We start from the raw sequence: 21,970 nt of genomic DNA, 5'->3' as shown, positions 1-21,970 counted from the left end.
GACAACAGGTGGACAGGGAGAGAGACCTGAGTCCCAGTGTCTTGCTGGTTCTGTCACTGAGCGGCGAAGGGGCAGCACTGTGCCAAGCACTCACTTAGTCCTCATTCCGACCCTAGGAAGTAGGGGCTGCTCCCTCTTACAGATGAGGAAACTAACTGAGGTACAGAGACCTTGGGGGAACTGCCTGAAGATACTCGGGAAGCGGCTGAACATAGATGTAAAGCTGGCAGTTGAGCTCCCCAGAGTCCTTGCCATCGCATTGGTCTGCCCTTAACCACTAGGCTACACTACCCTCCCCTAGTAAGACCGAACTCAGATTTTGGATTGTGCAGTTTACATATCCATGGAGCATCCACTTACTTGTTTTTTGATGGACCGTTTCACACATTTGCATATCATCCTTGCCCGGGTCCTCCTGGATCCAATTTCAGTACATGTGTGAGCACGCAGCCACTTTCATTCACCCCATCATCTGCCTCAAGCTTTTGCAACAAGTTCCAAGGGGTCACTCTGTCTCTTATTCCCCTCCAATCCTTTCCCACATTCTAGTTGGAAAGGATGTTTTTTTTTAAAGTTTCAACAATCGCATTTCTCCCTAAAGACCCTCATTATCCTCTCATTATGACCAGAACAAAGACGGAAGTACTTCTCTGGCTTACAAGGACTGGTTTGGCCTCCGTCACCTTTCTAGCATCATCTCTTTCCATTCTTCCTGCTCCCACCTCACCTTCGCTCCTGATGCTCCAGCATGTCCCCCCAGTCAAAATTCAGAACATGTGCCCCCTGGACTGCTCCAGGTCTCTCTGCCCAATACCCTGCCAGCACGCTTGACGCAGGCCTTCGCCATCAGCCCGCGCCCAGTCTGGTCAGTTTCCCTTGTGCAGTTCTTGTAACTTTCGATCTTGTGTTTGAGATTTTACATCCAGTACGGTCACTGATTAAAGTTCATCTATTGACTATGAATGCTGTAAAAGAATCCTTGCCCATTATTCCCGATCACCATTGCTTTCTCCCACCGTGCTGCCATCAGTCGTTTCCACGTAGGCCAGGGCAGAACCGCCCCGGGGTTCTGAAACCGCCGCTCCTTACGGGTGTGGACAGCCACATCGTGCAGCGCCAGCGGGCGGATTACAACGGCTGACCTGCTGGTCAGCAGCCCCAGCCAGGAACCACCACGCCACCAGCACCTGCAGAGGCACGGAATCTCCTGAGCGAACGACGCCTAAAGCGATGGTTAGGTAACGAGTAAGAGCTCAGGAGAACGCGTTCTGGAGTGGGAATGAAAAGTTGGGGGACAGTGGAAGTCGGAGGAGCGGATGGGATCGCTCGAGCCCCGTTGACGGCAGAGATGGCTAACTAATGCAAAGCAAAAGAGTATTCCGGCTCCCCGTCTTTACGCAAGGACGCTGGGAGTTGTCCCCTGCCTGCGTGCATCCGTGTACGAGTCCCTGGCCATTCAGGGTCTCTCCGAGGCCTGCCAGCACAAGGCGGAGGATAACCTACTCTCACAGCCCGAACTAACCCTCCGCGGCTCCCGTACTCCTTCCCGCCTCCTTTCGGCCTCCAGCCAATAGATGGAGAGTTTGCTTCCCGGAGACCCGCCTCTTCCGGTCGCTGCCAGGGCCATGACCGGAAGTGGAGTGGCGCGCCGGAAGTGTGGGGTGTTTCCTGGAAGTTTGGCTTCCCCAAGATGGCAGCGCCCTTGTCAGTGGAGGTGGAGTTCGGGTGAGTAGCGGAGCTGGGGCGCCGTGGGGATGGACTGAAGCCGTCGGGCCCGGAGCTCCCCTCCCTCTGCCGTGGAGCCCGTCACGACCGAATCGCCGGGGCTCTCGGCACCTGCCCTCAGCCACGCTACTCGCCTCGTAGCGTCGGAGGGGCTCAGCATCTTTGGCGACGGGGCCGTATGTTCAGGAATAGAGGCGCACGAGTTGCGTTCTCGGTGGCCTGTCCGACCCAAAAGACGTAATAGTTAGCCGGCAGCCTCTCATCCATCGTTAACGGTCTCATTAATCTAGAATTTGAGAGCCTAGAACCTCAAAAGGCCAAGCTTCAACCCGCGGTTTCTTCTTTCATGCAGCGCCTTGTGTGTATACGGTTTTGGGGACCCAGTTAGTCGTGGGATCTGTGACCCGAACGAGGTTCTGGTACTAAACAGTTAAACCCTCTCAAGACAGTTAATGTGTTGAGTGCGCCCTGCATGTCTTGGCTCGCATAGAGATTCGGTGGTAAGGAGCAGTGAGGTCAACGAACATGTACACTGTGTGAACTTAAGTAAATCATGTGGGGGGACTTGCTCATAGCAGAAGAAACACGCAGGGAAGTCACAATTTTCTCTCCCCTACAAGCAGCAGCCAGGGTTTATGCAGTGCAGACCGCTTGTTAAGTAGACATTGGCCAATTTTGCCTTTTCTTTGCACTCATAGCCGGAATAAACAGCCAATCTTAGATGGAAGGCAAAGAAACTGAGGCTCTAAGAGACGGAAGGTGTAATTTCAGCATGGCACCCAGCTGGGACCAAAAGCCCAAATGTTGCCACCGACTCACAGTGGTGAGTGTGTGGGTGGATAGCTCTGTATTCTGTCATACTAACCAAGCTGACGTGAAAGAACGAAGTCTGAGATTGGATTCTAAAACTACCCCCATACATGCCTTCCCTTCCACTGGATGCCTCCAGTTTTCCGTTCATTGGGTAGTCCATTCACCAACGATTATATTGAGTGTCTACCATGTGCCAGGCAGCGAGCCAGACAGTGAGGATACAAAGATAAATAGAACTTTGTCCGTGCTCTCACTGTTTAGCGTGCCTGTCTCTTAGAAGGGAGGGAGAAAGCTCATGAATGTTGAGTGCATTTTAATTGATGGTATTGTCTGGCCCTTTGGATCCAGTGAGACCTGTGTGGGTCTGGCCTGCTGACCTTTTTTGCCTAGCTGACCCGTGGCCCATCTATTCCCCACAAAGAACTGGGAGTTCTAGGAGGTTCCTTGCTGCTTGCGCACAGCTCAGCCGAGATGGAAAAGGAGAAGCAGACAGACTGTTCATTAAGATTTCTCGATAGCCAATTCACCTTTCATTCAGACTCAGCTGGTAATGCATTCATCAGATGTGTCTTTTATGTGCCAGGCACATATATGGGGGGAAGATACAGATAGGATCCTTTCCTTCCAGGTGGTTGGGATAATGGCCCCTTTTCTGACCTGACACCTTCAAATTCCCCTAACCCCAAAAAGCTTAAGTGAGCTCCAGCAAAGGATCCCTCCACCCGCAGCACTTACACCCAGCCCCATCTTCTCCCCTTGCCAGCACAGCGTGTCTGTCCCATGAGGACTGCAGCTTAGGAAGCCAGGAGAAGCCCAGGGATGTGCCAAACTCAGGTTCCTTCTTTTTTTGTTCTTGTGCTTTTTACCCTTGGCTTCTCTTTCATTGCACATGTACCTCAGCACATCCTGTATCCTTTACTCTGAACTTGAGGAGATTTGCAGAGAAGCCACCATGTCCTGCATCCCCTCACTTTTGTCACTGCACATACCCCTTGAGCCTAGACTAGTCTGAATTATGACTGTGTCACTTCTACCTGAGGGTGCAACCCTCTCAGCCACCAGCTTTGGTAGACTTTCTAGAAGCTCTCACGGACCTTTCTCCCTCCGCCATCCTCTGCCTTGTCCCCTGAACTGTCACCAGCAAAGCATTTTCTCAGGACACATAGGACTCAGTGCATGCATACTACAGGGGTGAGTTGTGTCCCAAAGGTCCAGGCTTGCAAGACTCAGCTGGAAGGCACCCTCCCTCGTTCCCCAGTTTCCCTGTGTCCAGCAAGTAACGGCAAAGGAAGGGAATGCCATTGCGTAAAAAATGGGCATTTTTTTCTTAATTGAGTAGTTAACTGTTGAGTGTGTCCTGTGTGCTAGGCACTGTTTTTGACAGGCCTTTCATTTCAGCTAAGTGAGGGAAATAACGTTTAAGAGAAAGATGATGATAAAAGCCATTTTGGGACTGTCTCTACCTGCCATTGGCATCAAGCAAGCACGATCACCAATGCTTGGGGCATCCTTCCCACTTGGGGAAGGTGAGCTATCCTAAGTAATCCTTAGATGGGTTTGAATAGCGACTCCTGCAAAACATGAGAGCATCTGGCTTTGGGTCTCTTCTGGGGCCAGAAGAGCCCCATGCCCACCCCTCTGAATCTCTCCAGAGGCTAGGCATGTGCCCATGAGCCCAGTGGTGACAGGTCACTCACTGAGCTAGACTGAACTGGTTCTCCCCTCATCTGCTTGTACAGGGAAAAACAGTCTCAGCCTCCGAGCCTGGCACCACCAGGTTTGGCCACTCTTGGTTGTTTGCCTGGGTCCCAGTGTCTCCAGTTCCCACCCCTCTTCTCTGACCCCCCACTTTTGAGCCCCTTAACTGTCACCCTCCCCCAGTCCAGCTGCTGTATATGCCAACCCCCTCCCTTCCCCCCCAGCAGAGAAGGAGGTTCTTGGAAGGGGATAAATGGAGGCTCTGTGCTGGCTTGCAGCTGAAATGGCCCTGTGCGCGGCCACAGATGGGCCTGCTCTCCCCCTCCACATTTCTGCATCAACAAAGTGTGACCTTGTTTGGATGACAGTCGCCCCATGTTTCCCCCATGACAATGCTTGCCTTGCCTCGACCTCCCAGGGGACTTTCTTAGGCCATCTCTGTTCCCTGAAATTGAGAAAGAATGATAGGCTGGGAGGCATCAAAAGTCTGTTAAGGCCTCAATCAGGGCCCACATGAAGTCTAAGATAGAACCTAGGAGACTTGAGGGAGAGGCTGTGTGGGCCACTGAAAAAGCCTAGGTCTCATCTAAAGCCCTGGCTTCTCGGCTTGGCTCCAGCATCTCCTCTATGACAGCCTTCCCTCGGCTGGTGCAAGACCGCAGACATGTCCTCAAGGAGCTTCCTGACCTGCAGGGAAGGTTTTTTTCCTCCCAGTTAGGATTCCATCCCAAGCTCAGCCACTGCCTGTCCGACCTTAGACACATCTCTTAGGCTCTCTGGGCCTCCATCTGCATTTCTGTCAGGTGGACTTGATAATATGTTTCTCTGCCTTCTTCCCAGGGATGCCTTGAGGAGGAACTGAGATGAGAAACATCTTAGAAGTCCCGAGGTGACGTGAATCATCCTTGTTAGTTGGTACTAAGCCCAGTAGCCTCTCCTGCCTGCCCCCAGACCAGCACTAGGTTGTTTGGGAAGGGGCATTTCAAGTGCTCACGTGATTTATCAACATTTGTTGTAGGTGAAGATGCAGAGGCTTGAGAAGATTGAGTGCCCAGACAGAGCCTTAACATCAGGCCACTAGTGGAGCCTGGTCTCTGTCCCCAAGTCAGCTCCAACACGTATTCCCTCCAGAGTGAATGGGCCAGTCTGCAAATGTGACTGCTTGGTTATTATTTACAACCTCCTTTACCATTGGTGGAGCCCTGGTGGCATAATGGTTACATGTTAGGCTTTGATCCGCAGGGTTGCCAGTTTGAAGCCACTCTGAAGGGAAGAGACTAGGCTTTTCCCTCCTGTAAACAGCCGTGGAAACCCACAGGGGATGGCAGTGAGTCAGCTCTGCCTAGATGGCTGTGAGTTTGGGTAAGTGTACCATGTCAGGATTTCATATGTAAGAGTCAGTCACTAGGACCAGCCACATTGGCCCTTGGTCTCCAAGTCTTTGGGGGCTTCCAGTTCCAACTCTAATTTCCTTGTTCAGCTTCAGCTGCCTCCTGCTGGCAGCCCCTTACCTGGCTGTCTTCTTTGGCCCTCCTTTGCAGCGGCGGTGCAGAGCTCCTGTTCGATGGCGTGAAAAAGCATCAGGTCACCTTGCCCGGACAGGAGGAGCCCTGTGAGTATGGACCCTCTGGGTTCCCCGCAGGGGTGGGGATTGGGCAGGAGGCAGTCTTGTCGGATGACTCGTCTCGGTTGAGGTGGGAAGGCCAGGCCAAGGAGGGAGGACGAGAGACAGTCACTGTGGTACTTTTCCTCCATCCTGTGCAGTCAGCCAGCTTTGCCAGAGGAAGACAGGGCAGCCTGGGGCTTGTCTTCAGTTAGATTGAGATGAAGTCCTGTTAGAACTTTAGGCAAGGGCCTCACCTCACTGAGCCTCACTGCCCCTGGCTGTGAAGTCGGGATGGCAGCCCTACCTCGCGGGACTGTTTAAAGGACCAAATAAAGAATAATGCGTGTCTCAGTTATGACGGGTGAAGTGGTCAAGGATTTCACTTTGCTTTGCTCCAAAATCAATACCAATAGAAGCAGCAGTCACAAACCAACGGACAAAGAAAGAAAACAAGGAAAATGACAGATTGCATAGGGCAAACCTGCCACAGAACACCTCTTTACAGTGTTGAAGAGCGGGACCAGCACTGTGAGGACTCGGGGCTTCTCATCCTGCAGAGTGCTTTCAAGTAAGGCCTGTCCGCATGGCCTCCCCCTGCAGGCACTCAGCTCTACTTCATTGGATCCCCAATGAAGTGCCCAGAGGCACCCCACCTGATAAGCCAGCCCCCTGCACAAAAGCACTTGGCTTGACTTGTTCTGTGGGCTGGGAAGTCCACCGCTCTGCCCCGTGCTCCGGCCGGGTGCTGCTCTGACGGTACGGCTGTCTTTTGGCTCCAGGGAGTTTGCCGCACAGGAACCGCAGGTCCAGAGGATGCACTGCGCTGCACCTGACTCTCGCTGGTAATGAGCTCTCTCCTCCTGCTTGTCAGAGCTCATTTTGTATGCAGCAGGATCTTCACAATGATTTAGGGGTGAATCCTGTCAGTATTGTCTCCCGCACCTTCTTGCCAGACCCATGCAGGGAATGGTCGTCTGTGGGAGTTAGAGAGCCACATTAAATTCGCTGTCCCTGCAGGCATAACCGATTGTGCGGATGGTGCAGGACCTGGGCGGGTTCATGCTGTTGTGTGTGGGATAGCCCTGAGTCAGAACCAGTTTGATGGCATCGCATGACATTGGTATGACATGGCAGCAGAGAGATGTTCTCATGAAAGTGGGAAACTTAATGACTGAGATCACATTATGATACAAGGATTTGGATGAGAAGAAAAATAGCTTGAAAGATACCAGTCAAAAGTGGCTAGCCAGTGTGGCAGAGTGTTTTAGTTACGTACTACATGTAGATGAAGAGAGTACGGGTGTTCTATAACTATTCTGTAAGAGCCTTGGTAGCCCTGCCAGGTAAATGTTGGACTGCTGACCGCAAGGTTGTCAGTTCAAACTCACCAGCCATTCCTTGGGAGAAAAAAATGAAACTATTTGCTCCCTTAACGATTTACAGCCTCAGAACCCTGTGGGGTGCTGTGAATGTGAACCAGTCCAATGGCAGGGGACTCCATGTCTCTGTTTGCTTGCTCCATTTGTACTATTCTTTTAACTTTTCCAGAGTTAAAAACAAAACGTTGGACGGTGGTTCACTGTGAGAGATGCTAGACGTGTTTTCTTCCTGATTTGCTCACTCAGGAGCTTTGCCTTTTGTTCCTCGAATGTGGACATTGAGCGTCTCTGTGGCTGCCAACCCTGGGCCAGGACAAACACTAGCTCCCTCTTCAAATTGGGACTTTGGTGGAAAGTTCATTTGCACATGTCCCCTGGGGAAATGGCAGTGTAGCCTGGGAGGGGGGAGGGGCTGGGGGCTGGTCAGTGCTAGGTGATGCCACTGTTGAGGTCCTTCACAAGCCTGATCATGGGTCCCAGCAATGGGAGGGTGCCCAAGTGCAGAGCCCAGCCCCCACTCACACTGAGACTCTTGCAGGGAGGGGAAGAAAGCCACCCAGGAAGTGGGAAGGCTGGATGGAGGTGGGGGACCATCGAGTGAACCGGATGTATTTCTGCCAGTGAGGATGCACAGTTACTTGCCCACATTCTCTGGCTGGCTGCCAATAAGCCTTGCTCATCTCGCAAGTCAGGAATCAGTGGCACACTCAGAGACGTGGGGGCCTTACCAAGGAACCGGGCTGTGCCCACTATGATTTGGGCATGGGTTGTGTGTGTTTCTGGTGGGGGAAGGCCTGAAGTGGTAAAGGGGGCAGTGCCCCCTTTTTTATCAGGTGGTCATACCGCCTTAGCCACCTTGGGAGGAAGCAAGGGCAATCCCAGAAGAAGCCTTTCAAGACTTTAAGAGGAAAGGCTTCATCAGGAAGCGTATTGCTATCACAAGTAGAAGTTGTGATTTATTCCCTCCTGAGTTTGCTTGGTGTGTGAGTTTGCAGTTTTCCATAATTACAGCCCCGCTGCGTCATTCGTGGACTGAGTGCTTCCCCAGTGCCGGGTGTGACCGTTGGCAAGGTTTTGCTGAGTGCTCCCCTTGTGCCGGGCGTGGGACCAGTTGCTGGGTATTGTATGTCGAGCAAAGCAGTGTCGCCCTAATAGAGCTGACAGTGTGATTGGGGTACAGTCAGGCAATAAACATGTCGACAAACAAACGTATATTTCTATAATGACACATTGTAGTGACTCCTGTAAGGGGAGCAATAGAGTGTTCTCAGTGAGACTCACTGGAGGTCCCTGGGGGCTCCTTTAAGGAGTGACATTGGAACTATCACATGCATGACAGAAAGAAGCCAGCCTCATTGTGCGCCGAGTAAAGATGCTCGACCTTTTCCAAGCACACGTGAAGCACATATGTGGGAATCACACATACGCAGGTCCCAAGGGTTTGAAAGAACTTGGGGAGTCCCAAGCTGGAGGAGCCCCTCATTTTAGGGGCCCAGGTTGAGTTTGGGGCAGGGTGCTATGCCTCAAATGGCAATGTGTATATTTGTTCCAACGGGAGATCTCCGCTGAGTTTATGAAGGGGTGAAAGAGCTCAGTCCCAAGTTCTACAATAGCAGAGCCAGAATCCACACCTGAGACTCTCCAAAGCCCTAGTCTTGTGCCGCTAACCTGTTACCATCTAGCCCCAAGGGCCCCCAACGGGTCGCTCATCCATAACCTGTGTACAATTTTAAACTTGTATTCATTCTTTTATTCGTGCCTGATCTGTTGTAATTGCCGTAATGGCCCTGGCAGAGCCGTCAAGGAAGTCGAACCTGAGAGAGCGCAGGTCTCCCATGTCTGTGCGCGCGGACCCAGGCTTGCACTTCTCATCCTAGCGAGAAGGAAAGGGAAGAGGAAGCAAAGCAATCAGGAGCCCTTTCCTGGGTTTGACTCCTGGTTCTCATTTGTGCCCTGCTGTGAACTAGGTGGCAGCAGCCATCGAACTAGGTGGCAGCTGCCAGGCTCTACCCTGGCACGTGGACCCAATGGGAGGGCAGGAGTCTCAGTCTGCCCATGCCCAAAGCTGTTGCCTGGCAGCTTTCCCAGCCTGGGGGCTGCCACTTGGCCAAACAAGTCTTGAAGACATCAGCAGAGAAAATAGCAGCCTTAGATTATGGATTGTGACAAGTCTCACAAACAGGAACTCCAGAGCCTGGAATCTGGGCCCAGGGAAGAGCTCCCAGTCCAGCCAAGTGTGGAGAAGTGGTTGTGAGAGTGAGGGGAGCGCAGTGGGTGCCATGGTGAGAGAGGGCCTGGGGGGGTTGCAAGTCAGTTGTTTCCGGGGGCGGATTGTCTTCCCATTAATGAAGTGGAAAGGTTGAGCCAGTTCATGGCCTCTTGAGCAAGATTCCTATTTGGTGCCTCCACTCTCAAAGCAGTGGCTTCCAGCTCTTCAAAAGGAGAAGAGCCATTGGCTGTAGGTGACGCCCATAGTGTCAGCAGAGCTGCTCCCTACAGAGGGCTCCCAGTGGCTCACTTTTCAAAGTAGTTCTCAGGCTCTTTTTCCGAGGCACTGCCAGCCCTACGTGTGTGCATACAGTTCTGTGGAGCAGAACACGTTGCTCCCCTAAGAAGGGGTAGGTGTGTGTCTGTGTCTGTCTTGACAGCCCAGTGGAACAAGCTTGGTTGGCACCTAGGGGTTTGTAGGTGTGGTGGCTCTGTGACTCTTCAACTGAGAGCTTGCCTTCCCTTGGTGTCCTGAGCTTCCACACATTCTGCCCAGAGCTCTGGCTTCCTGGGGATCAGCTCCGGCGCTTTGGAGGTCAGGGCATGGTCAACAGTCTAGTGTTTATCAGTGGCCTGCCCTAGCAGAGGCCATTACCTGACTTGGCCTGGCCGCCAGCTGGAGAAATGTGTGCCTTCCCTTGCCCTGCCCCTCTGCTCTGCTCTGCTCACTTTAAAGGGTGGCTGGTGGGGGAGGGCAGGCAGGAGCTGCTCTGGGAGCCCCTGGGCGCTTTAAACTGCTTAGCATGCGCCTCACAGCCTCTCCGGGGCCAGCTGTTCCTTTCTCTGCTCTCCAGGCCTGTTTGCCGAGCCCCTCCCTCCTCTCCCTCCCGCCCACCTCCCAGCCCCTGTGCAAAATTGCTTTTGAAAAGATCCACTTTCTGCTTAATTAAACAATGAGGAGCGTCCCCTCGCACATCTGTAAACCTCCTTCTGAGGCCAGTTTAGCCCACAAACTGCTCCATTCTTACCCCCATTCACTTGTAAATGGGCCCTCTGATGTTCTCTCCACCCCCTCTTCTCTCCTGCTCCCCCACCCCAACTCTTTCTTCTCCCTTTTCAGCCAAGGCCTGGGGTGGGCTCCCAGAAGAGCCTGGCTTAGAGCGTGGTGGACTTGGTGGGATGGGCGGTGTAACTGGTGGAAGAGATGGCTGAGAGGATCAGTCTCGCAACCACATCTAAGGTGAAGAAGGGACACATTGCTGGCGTGGTCCCTGTCAGCCAACTCAGCTTGTTGGGCAGTGACAGGAAGACAGTTCTGCTTGGGATCAAGAGCTGCCCCACAGCCTGGTGGACCAGCTCTGGGGGTTCAAGGGGAGGCTGGAGGAGTGGGGAGGAGACAGGAATTCCTGCCACCAAGTCTGGCTGGTGTCCACCCAGTGAGGACAAGGCCCTGGGAGGAGTTCTCCTGGGGGAGGCTTGTGAGAGCAAGCCTTCGCTGCCTTTTGTGAGCTGTCTCCAGAGGTGAGGCAGGGACAGTCAAAGCAGCCATCACCTTCAGCTGGGAGTACGGTTCCCACCATGCTGGGGTGCCCCTAGCGTCCACAGGACGCTTTGGAGTTCTGCTCATTGCCACTAGTCAGAAGATGGTGAAAGCCACTTCCTGCCCACGGCCACTGAGCACCCAGCCCAGGTCTTCTGCCCTAGAACCCAAATTCCTAACCTTTTCCACTACAGAGCAGCCTCTCCTGTCACCATATGGGCAGCACAGGCCCCAAGGCTCCTAGTACTGGGCAGGCCTCCAGCACTCACAGCTTCTGAAGGGCATTCCTTCCTGGGTTGTCCAACACCAGACGTCTTATGGGTGTGAATATTGTCTACAGTGGAAGGGAGAACTGTCTGGGACCCCTCACTCACCACTCTCCCTCCTCGTCCTGCTGGTGGGAGTTAGTGTACCCTACTGAAAACCAAGGCCGGTGTCAGCACTGGCTGGTCAGTGGCTGACTGAGCATGCCCCAGCGTGCTAGGCCACTGGGCAGAGCATGTGGAAGCTTGGGATGGCAAGGGATGGCAGAGGTCAGTTTCCTCCTCCAGGTCGTGGGATAATCATACCGATGACATGCCAGGCACAATGCCAAGAGCCTAGCAATAGCCCTATTTGCCATCCCCTTTTGACAAAAAGGCAAACTGAGGCCTAGAGAGAATGTCTGACCCAAGGTGACACGACTGGAAGCAGTGGACTTGAACTCAAACCCTGGGCTGTCTATGCTGCTGAATTCTGGGCTCTGTAGTGGCTCCTATTTTGAGTAAACATCTTGGGAGTTTGGAGCACTCCCTCCTGGGCTGTGTTCTAAGGCCTCAGAACACACTCCTCCCAGGAGTGGCAATGTCCTACTTCTGAGCTGGGACTTCATATGCGTGTGTCCAGACAGAAGCATGGGTGTGCCAGCCCCGGGGTGTGGGCACCACGCCCAGGGAGCACTGCTTCAGGTATAGTGCCCTGGCAAACAGGAGGGGAGGCCTCCTCCACACTTGCTCTGGCCTCATCTCATTGCTGGTCTTCTTGCCCTCCCTGTCTCTTCTGTGTCAAACCTGCCAGGGCCATCCTGCCTCAGGTCTTCCCACAGGTGCTTCCTTGTGGCCAGAATGCTCTCCCATCTCCCCGTACCTTTCCTTCGCCCCCCCCCCTTCACTGTTAGCATGTGCCCCAAAGGCTTACCTGACCCCAGGCCAAAGGCACAGGTAAGGCTCTCACTGCCCTTGAATGTGTTTGTAGCATTCCCTACCAGGATTAGATAAGGGAAAGTGCACTCCCTGGCGGGACTGGGTCTGTCCGCCTTCGGCAAACCTCCAGTTGCCCAAGGAGGAAGATTGGACCCTGGGAAGGAGGCCACCCTCAGTAGGAACGGGTGAGTGGGACACTGAGAAGGAAGGTGAAAGTGAAATCCCAGAGCCACCCCAGGCCACTGGACCTGGCTGCTTAACCCTTCCCCCTCCCCTTGGCGCCCTGGAAGCCAGCCATCTGGCTTGGAGGTTCTTTGCATATTGTCGGCTGCCACCAGCCTAGCAAGAGATCCCTGGGGGTGTTTTTCAGGCCAGGCCAAGTGGCCCTTGCAGTAGGCAAAGGGAGTCATGAGTTCCACCTCTCCTCTACCCACCCCCAAATCCAAGCATGGGGGAACAATATGCATGGTGATGCAGTGGCCTCACCATGGTAACAGGCTATCAAGAATGTGGGCAGGCCTTGGGAGGGTGGGGGCAGAGGAGGAGGGAGTGACCTGAGCAAATAGGAGCATCATGATAAATGAGCCCCCTCACCGGCCCCTCTGGGACTCCTTGATGGCATGGACCCTTACTTGGATGACTCCAACATGACCAGGAGGCTTCCTGCCCACCATTCAAGCCCATCTGGAATGGAGCAGAAACCCTGGCCTTGTTATCTAACTTGAGTCCTGCCAGGCCCTGCCCAGTGCTGCTCAGTACCTCTGCACAGCCAGACACCGCCCCGCCCGCCAGGGCTGGTTGATGGATGTGTCAGGCCCCAGCAGCTTTATCGAGCGGCCGCAAGATGTATGAGCCGGCGGCCCACCAGACAGTGCCAAGATGGAGGCCAAGAGGAGTCTGAGCCAAGAGGGAAGCTCAGAAACCTCAGCGCCGGACAAGGGAGGAAGGACCCTCCCAGAGTCAAGAGAAAGCGACTAGATGGATGCAGCACTCCCAGCCCTGCCTGCCGCAGGGTCCGGGAAGACCAGTCTGCTCTGTTTCCAAGTAGAAACGAAGATGGAAAGGCGGCACCCTCAGCTCATGGGCATTCTGCCCCTGGCCTCGTGCTCTGCTGGCATATGATCCTGAGAAGTGGGCACAGAGCAAAGGGAACTAGCCCGCTCAGGATGCAGGCCTAAAAATATATCCTGCCTGCTTAAGGGGCAGCCCAGAGGCCAACTCCAGTGCTTGAAAGCCCTTCCTGTGGAGGGCGCAGCATATGTCTACGGCCTGGCAGCAGAGCCGCGGACACCCTCTGCCTCCAAGCCACCCTGCCCATGGCACACTCCAAGACTCCGGACTCCAGACAGAAAAACCAAAGCGTGCCCTGGTCCCTACTCAGTGAAGGCTCTGGGCTTTGCCTCAGCCCTGGCTCTAGTACAGCAGACACCGGATAACCCCCGGCCCTACTGGCTTCCCTGAGCTGGTCCTTGCGCCTCCAGTCTCTGAGAGGGAGCCCAGCCTGTCTGAGGCTTGGCTGGTTGAAGGAGGGCACACACTTCTGGGAGAACTAGGAAGGAAGTCCTTCAGCCTAGAGAGAGGGAACCCTAGACTGGCACCCACTGAGCCACCTGCCTCTTCAGGGAGAGTCAGCAGCCCTAGCTTCAGGGTGACTGCCCCAGGCCTAGAGGGCAGCAGGAGGAGGGTGGGGGAGTGGAGCAGTGATTTGTCAGCATCACCTCTCTGAGGGAGCCTCTCTTCCTCAGCCAGAGGAAATTAACTGATGCTATCGGGGCTCCAGGATTGTTTTCTTCTGCACAAAGGGAAGTGTTTGCAGACCCCCTAGAGCAGAGCTGAATCCTCCCACTGTCGGAGACTGGCTGGCGAGATAAAGGTGGAGGGGCTGTGCAGGGCCTCTCAGAAGCCCATCTGTGTCCCTCTCAGATTGTTGGGGTCAGTGTCCCAGCCCTTTCAGGTATGACAGCCCATCTTGCTTGCCTTGAGTCCCCCTCCCATAGGTCATGCTACTGCCTCCAGCATTACCAGGGCCCACTCTTCAGATGCCCCTGGCCTCTCTTGACCCGTGTTTCTCCCCTTAGGACCCCACAAATGTAGGAACCATCACCGCTGGGGCCACTAGAACCCTCTGAGCCCCAGCTTCACTTCCTGTCCATGAAGGCAAGACTCTAGGGCTCAGGTGTTTGAGGCTGACGATAGTTTGTCTTGTGTCTTCCTCTCCAGGGAACATCCGGAACCTCCTGGTCTGGATCAAGAAGAACTTGCTAAGGGAGCGGCCAGACTTGTTCATCCAAGGAGACAGTGTGTGAGTCCCTTCCCTGGGGAGGGAGGGAAGGAATGTGTGAGCCGCCTTCTCTGAGTGCTGTTCCCACTCTGTCCTCCCTCTCTCCTCTGAGGAAACAGCTCTGTCTTGGGCCTGGTTCTGTTGTCTTTCCTTTTTCTTTAAATAACTTTTTATTGTGAATTAGTGAGACTTAGTTCCATTTTCTTGTTGTGACTTAAAATGATTGGATGTTAAAAACAAAAAATCCAAGTGACAGAAAATGGATGACTTTGGCAAAAAACTACGTGCTGTTCTGCCTTCTGGTGGCTTCAAGCATGGTGTGGAAACTGAGGCCGGCCCCTTCCTTCCACTGGCCTCAGGACTTTTCCCTGTACTGTGAGCGCCGAGAGGGAGGAAGGGAGGGAGGGAGGGATGTTGGGCCTTCCGCAGGATGGAGCTGGCTTCTCGAAGGCCTTCAGGAGACAGCCATCCATTCCCTCAGTGTGGCTGGAGACTGAGCAACTGCATTTCTTCATTGTAGTGCTTTGTCACTTACCTGGCCACACGGCTCCTGTAGACAGGGAAACCACTGGCTGTGTGCTCCTTCTGGACACCCCTCCCCCAGCCCAAAGCTTGTCTAGCTGTCCCAGGCCCAGTCCGGCCTTGTAGGAGAGGAGCCAGGTCCCTGTGCTGGGACACATTCACCTGCCTGGAGCACAGGGTAGCCACAAGCCCTGTGAGCGAGGGCTGCCATCCAGCCCCTGGTTCAACACATGGCCTGCTGTCCCCGTGTGGCCTCCCCCCAGGGACAGCCATGCTCTTTGGGCCTCTGCCAGGCCAAGCTGCCTGTCCAAATACTAGCCCGCCCTGCCACTCCAGACAGGGCTGCTGTAGAACACGCCAGTCCAGTCTCCTCTAGTCCAGAAGAGCAGATCGCCTGCTCTCCCTGATGGGATGCAGGAGGCCTGGGAGCCAAAGTTCTCCATTTCTTGGGGGGCCAAGGAGAGTTCATTGAGACCCCTGGGATGATAGACTGCTACTCCCATGACACATTGAGGCCAGTGTCAGATCACTGGTTTTAGCGGGGGAGGCTGATACTCAGAGAAGCTCAGTGCCTTGCCTAAAGTCTGGTGGCGGTGCTGGAATTCTCACTAGCTCCAAAGAGTGTATCTGAACTGGTTTTCTTTAGATGAAGAAGGTAGCCTCCCCCTGCAGCAAGGACCTCAGAAGGGAAGGCTCCCCTACCTACAGCCCCAAGGCAGAGCCGGTTTCCTCCCTGCTACTCACCACCCTCTTTTCCACAGGCGACCTGGAATTCTGGTGCTGATTAACGATGCTGACTGGGAGCTGCTGGTCAGTACCTTGGGACAGTCCTCCCTTAGCCCCTCTTCTCCCTGTTTCTGCAGCGGGGAGCTGAATTCCTCTTCCCCACTTCAGTCCCCAAACTGAGGCACTCAAGTCGTGCCTCCCCCCCCCTAGGAGGAGAGGAATGAGTGTTGGGGGCTGGGGAAGGTGAGCTCTCCCCAGAGGTTTACAAATGGAGTAGTAGCCGTTTTCTGGTAGGTTGTATTTGTCACCCCCAGAGCAGCCAGGCCCCCGCCCCCATCTTCTCTTTCTGACATCTCAGGGAGAAACTGGAAATGTACCCCTGACTATCCCGCCCCTCTCTCTTGGACCAGGGTGAGCTGGACTACCAGCTTCAGGACCAGGACAGCGTCCTCTTCATATCCACACTGCATGGAGGCTAAGGGCCCCTCCCTGCGCCTGGGTACCGGAGGAGTGGGGAGAACAGAGCCATCACACGGACCCTTGGGCCCTACTTCCACATCCCCCTGCCCCGCTTGGCTGCTTTCTTCCCTGCTCTATCCCCTGAGCTCCCTCCAGGCAGGGAAAAGAGGCCAGGTGCTAAAAACAGGTCTTTCTCAGGCACGTGAGCAGGGCAGGCAGGCAGGGAAGCAGGTCGGGGACAGAACCCAGCTCCCTCTCCCAGCAACTGAGGCGGGGGGTGGGGGGTGGGGGCTCCCCGGGTTGGTCAGTAACAGGCAGGCTCTGTAGCCAGGTGACTCAGCTGCTGCCTTGCCCCTCCTCTCGAGTGTCTCCGACTAAGCGTGGAGTGACTGCTCTCCAGGCCCAGGCGTCTCGGGGGGAAACGGAGTGGACCTGAAGCACTGGCAGAAGACCCTCTCATCTTCAAGATCAGAGGAGTCTCCACCTCAGTTTCCCTGTCCAGACCTCAGAGGACTCTGCTTGTCCCCCACTAATATCATTATGGAACCCCAGCTGGGGTCCCTTATTCAGTGCTGACACCCCCACCCCCACCCAGCAGCTGCTCTTCCACCCACACCCCTCCTCCTGCTCCCCCCCAACGACCCCTAGCCCTTGACCCTGGCTGGCCTCACCCAACACAGGGCACCAGATGGGCTCCCAAGAACCTTCCCCCAGCCAAAGGCTGCCTGCCACTCATCCTGCTGGTTGGTGAGGAGGAGGAAGGAGTCGTTTGAACTTTGGACCAGCACATGGAGGACTGGAGGGGTCAGTGTGCCTCAGTTTCCTCTACAACCACAGTGTGGACATTTATAGTCATAAACTAGCCCATTTAGACGTTGGGGAGATGTCCAATGGCCCAAATGTAGACTACCTCCCTTTGCACTCATTGCTGAAAGCATGATGGGGACAGGCTGAGCCTGGCAGGCAGGCAGGTGATTTGCCCCTCCTCCCTCCATCCCTTGGAGAAATGTGGGGCCTCAGTGCTGGCAACAGCTGGTCTTGAGCAAATAAAAGATTAGGTTGTTGACTAGCCTTGGTTAGAGAGTCTTCCTTAGAAACAGGGTGGCCACCCTCTCATTCCCAGCCCTGATCTCTGGTCCAGCCTCTCTGGCTTCAGCTAGGGCTTGCACTCCAGACTGTCCAGGAGGGGCTGGTCTGTGCTGACCAGCCTGGGACCCAGGATGCTGCTTTATCCTGCTGGCTTGAGACCAACTGCAGCCAACAGCCCAGGACCCAGAAAGAGGGAAACACAGATGAGCTGCTGAACTCCCCTTCCCATGACCTGAAGAGAAAAGGCTTTGTTTGCTGAAGAGAGATCTCAACATAATAATCATAATAAAATAACGTTACATCATCCCACTCAAAACGTTACTGTTCATTGAATGTTGGTAGTTTAAGGTGGGATTTCTCTCCCCCTGTGGACATGAGAGTGCCAAATGGTGGTCCAGCAGTGTGTGGGGACTTAGAGGACAGATGACCCTAGTGATGCACTGCTCTCCAGCACTGCCAGTATCAGGCCCTCGGGGTGCGCGTGGGCGTGCGCGAAGGGGTGGCCATGTCCGGAAAGGTTGTTGCTGGTCTGGGTGCGGGTTCGGGCCTAGATTAGATTCTGCCTGCTCTCCAGAGAGGCACTGTGACCAGCCGTACCTAGTGCTGAGATCAGTGCCTCTGGGCCAGGGGCCAGCAGGGCTTTGAATGACTGCTGACTGACTCCGGCCAGCCTGTTTAGGGTCTCAAACCTGGAGGCGCCTGGCTGCTTCCCTGCCCACCCTCTCCCCCAAATCCCCTGAGAGAGAGCCTTGCTTCTGAACATTGGTGCTAGACTGCCTTACCTCCTGACTATTGGGGGGGGCAGCACAGGGATAGTTAGGGTTCCAAGATAGCAGGGCAGGGGGACATGCCTGCAACTGACTGTCTCCGTGCAGCTGTGCCCAGCGGTCCAAGTTGGCAAGGACCAGTCGCAGAGGACCACTTCAGATGGATTTTTCAGACATAAGCTGGGCAGGAGAGCAGTCAGGGACAGATGACCCCAGCTTAGTCTCAGATATTCCCCTCCCCCAGGCAGCTTCTCTTGAGTTAGCCTGCGATTTTGAGGAAATAAAATGAATAACCCCACTATCTCTGAAGATGTTTCTTTAATGAAAATTATTCATTTGTCCAAGTTATATTTCCCCAGCCGCCGCGATTGCCCTGGCCCCATTGCCGACACTTCTCTGGGTCCAGCCGCAGCAGGAGGTGCAGCCCATCCACGGTCTGGAGGGGCTGCCAGAAGGGGTCGGCTTGCTTGGGGGTTGGTTTACACTTTCTGTTTGTTTGTTATGGAGATATTAGCGAGGGGGATAGGTTAGAACCGATTCAGGACGAGTTAGCAAGTGGATTCTGCTGGCATCTTCATTCACCCGGGCTTACTGCGGCTCTGGCCCAGAGCAGGCTCCCCCCACCACTTTCGACCCCGCCGCTGCATGCCAGTTTCGTTCCCAGCCGGAATTTGAAAGGGGGACAAACGACGCGATTGACTGGAGAACCCCACCAGCTGAGACGATCACCCGCCGGAAAGGAGGAGGGCGGGGATGAGGATGGCGGCTTTGGAGACGAGACGGGGTCGAGCGTCCCTCCTCTGTGCGCCGGGCCTGGGCTGCGATCCTTGCACTGGGGCCGGCCAGCCCCCGCCCCGAGGGGTCTCACCCGCCCCCGAGCTCGGTTCCTGCCGGCCCCCACCCCTGTTGCGCCGGGAGCTCGGCCACAGATGTCCAGCCACAATTCTCGGTTGGCCGCAGACTCGTACAAGAATTGCGTTTGGACAATCAGTGGCGAAGCCCCTGAGTTAAGGGCCCCGGTTTCCTGCGGGGTTGCGTTTTCCTTGAAAAACCGCCGGGCCAGGAGATCTCCGGAGCTGTGTCCCACTCACTGCCTCGCAGATGCTCAGCGGTCATCCCGAGGTAAGGCGGACAGATGGGCAAGCACGCGGATCCCGACCCTGCGTGGGTCTCCCCATGCCCCTGGCTTGCGGGCATCGATCGGGGCCCGGGTCCCTTGAGTTGCCCACGTTAGGTCTGTGCGCCGCCTCAGGTCGAGGGCAATCTCCTCTTTCGGGGCCCCGGGGAACCCTGACACCCTCTCCCCGCCCCCAGCCTGGACTCCCCTGGCTTGCCGGGGACCCGGCAAGCAGAGGACCGAGGCCGGGTCTCCTTTCCGAGTCCAGTCCCCGCAACTGGACGCGGGGCCCCGGCCCCCGCCCCCGCCCAGTCTTGCGCACGCACCGGCTCGGGGCGCCCTCCGCTTCCTTGTAGATGAGTCCCCGCCAGGGTGCCTGTGGTAGCAGTAGCGCGGTGGTGGCGGCGGCGGCGGCGGCCCGGGCAGCGGCCAGCGCTGGAATGCACCGCCGGGTCACCTGCAGCGCCCGGGGAGCCGGGCTGGGAGCCGCGCGGGCTGGCGAGGCGCAGGGCTGAACCCAAGCGGGCGCCTCTGGCGGCTAGGGGCCGGGGCGGGCTTTTAGTGGGCCGCTCCAACAATACGGGCCTGGCGCGGAGAAAGGGGCTCGGCTGCAATTGGTACTGGATTTGAATAACGCCACGGGGCCATCAATGGTCATTGTGTCGGCGGTAATGAATCTCCGCTGTCTCCCGGGCTGGCCAGGCAGCTGCAACCTGCGCTCAGGCAGCTCTTAAAGACATAGCGTGCCCCTCCCCGGGGGCCGCCCCCCACCTCTGCCCAGTCCGAACCCCTCTCCCTCCCACCACTACTCCCGCTGCCCCGCCTTGGCCTGACCCTTTTGCCCATCACCCCCTCCTTCCTTCTGGGACAGGCACCCGCATCTCGGCCCTGCACTCCCATGGACCCAGCTCGGGCCCCTGGACTTGGTTGTGCCTCCCCAAGAGTGTCTAGGAACCTAGAGTCTTCCAAGGCCTGCTCTGGCCTTCCCTCTACATCTCCATCCAAGGCCCCCCTCCCGCTTCCCCGGGAGCCCTCTTTCCTGCAGCTCCTGAACCAGGGCTTCTAGCTAGAGGGTGACCAGGAACCCGCTGGAGGTCAGAGGGTCACCCCTGAAAAGACTTATGCTGAAGAATAAGGGACGGGGTGCAGCCACCACCTCCAGAGACCACACCCCTATGGGGATCAGGAGACTGCCGCCTCCCCCCACCAAGGACAAGGGCTTGATTCCCAAGCTTCTGTGGGCTCCTGGGTACCTCAGCTCTAGCAGTGGGGGTGGGGAGGGAGCAGGTGGGGGTGTGTGTGGAATCTATTAATACTTGTCATGCCATTGTCTCCTCCACTGAACAGCACACCCGTCCTGGGGGGCAGCCGCTCTGTAAGAGACCTGCTGCGGCCCTCTACCCTCCTGGCGCTCTGGCATCGAGAAGGTGCCCGGCCTACCCCGTGAATGTTACATAGCCTGTCACCTAGCCCCTGCAGGTTGTGTGTTGGGCCCTTCCTCCCATGCTTCTGCATCCCCATCCGCTGCCCAGCAGTGCCTTCCTAGCGCACTTGCACCTGACCTCACAAGCTTGGGGTGACCTTGCTTCTGCTTGAGTTGTGGGGACTGGCATATATCTGGTTCTGCTCACTAGAGCGGGAAATGGGTCTGCTGGTCTGTGTGTCTCCAGGACCCCCTGTGCCAATCACATGTGCCCTGGGACTCCAGAGTAAACCACATTGCCTTGGAGCTTCTTAGAAAAGTTGAAGACATATGACCTGGGGAAGTAATGCTTGAAGTCCGGATTTTGTAGATCTCATCAGATCCCAACCCTTTGAAATGCACCATTTCATACTGGTAACAGCACAGCCGCATCAACAAAACGGAGTGCCCTATGCCGAGCAGTCAGGCCTTTCTGGCCAGCCGCCCGTACCCCCTCACCACCAACACGGGGCCACAGCTGGCAGGCGATGGAGTCAGAATTGGAACCCAGGTGTTGGAACTCCCAGCACACCATACTTTCCCAAGCTTTCCTTCGCTGATCTGCAAGGCAGAGCCCAGGAGTCCCTGTGTGTCTCCATAAACCCCAGCCCAGCCCAGCCTGGCGTGAACCGCAGACCACACGGATCTCGGTGTTCTGTGCCTGTGCGTCCTTTCTGACTGAGTAGAACTCCTCTGTGGCGCTCTCTTGGCAGTAATCGCTACAGAAGCACGTCGCACACCAGTTAGCTGGTTCTTTTCCTCCCTCAGAGCTTCTGGGTAGGTTCAGATAGCCAACTTTTCGGCTAGCAGGTGAACGCCCAGGCGCCTTCCACCTATATTAGCGTTCTTTAAAACCTTCCAGCCCAGGGCCAGGGAGGACATTTCCCTCACCCCAAGGGAAATGGAGGAATCCAGGAGAGGATGCGATTGCAAGTCACGGGGCAGATATTTACAGGACGCTTCCCGTCTGCTAGTCCAGTCGGGGGTCAGATGCCTTCCAAGGAGCTGTGGCGTGGTAGAGTCACGCTGGAGATCCTGGGACTTGGGTGAAGGTGAGTGTGGCGGTGAGGCTGGGCACTGCTCCCGGCCAAAGTCAAAAAGAACTGGCTGGGTTCTGAGGCGGGCCAGAGATTCTGTGTGACTGAATTGCTCAGAGGAAGAGGAAGTCGAAGATAAAGCTGAAAAATTGACCCTGCCAAGCCCCATAAGCTCTCCGGAGGATTTGTGATTTTATCCTAAATGCCATGGGGATCCTGAAAGGTCTGACAAGTTCAGATTTACATGTTTAAAGGTTTGCTGGGGCTCAAGTGTGGCTAGTGGAAGGCTGGGGGTGGGGGTGGGGTGGGGTGGGGGGTGTGGTAAGGAGACTCCATGCTCAATGAGACCAATTAGGCTGT

The 21,970-nt window shown here is 55.5% G+C and overlaps 1 protein-coding gene across 2 annotated transcripts; it reads left to right on the top strand.

The window, feature by feature from the left end:
• The first annotated feature begins 1,184 nt into the window (after positions 1–1,184).
• On the top strand, positions 1,185–17,556 carry URM1 (ubiquitin related modifier 1). 2 transcript variants are annotated; one of them, XM_075560706.1, is made up of 5 exons: positions 1,185–1,725; positions 5,778–5,848; positions 14,371–14,452; positions 15,715–15,763; positions 16,090–17,556. In XM_075560706.1, exons 1-5 carry the CDS (start codon positions 1,691–1,693, stop codon positions 16,156–16,158), a joined length of 306 nt encoding a protein of 101 aa, XP_075416821.1. In that variant the 5' UTR covers positions 1,185–1,690; the 3' UTR covers positions 16,159–17,556. The 2 variants fall into 2 exon arrangements, with proteins under 2 accessions (XP_075416821.1, XP_075416820.1); XM_075560705.1 differs by lacking the exon at positions 1,185–1,725 and adding an exon at positions 5,432–5,598.
• Positions 17,557–21,970: the final 4,414 nt, after the last annotated feature.

This window comes from Tenrec ecaudatus, chromosome 10 (genome assembly GCF_050624435.1).
Source record: "Tenrec ecaudatus isolate mTenEca1 chromosome 10, mTenEca1.hap1, whole genome shotgun sequence".
NCBI classification, from domain to species: Eukaryota; Metazoa; Chordata; class Mammalia; order Afrosoricida; family Tenrecidae; genus Tenrec; species Tenrec ecaudatus.
Note: the sequence above shows the minus strand (reverse complement) of the source record. Positions and strands in the feature narration are given on the sequence as shown.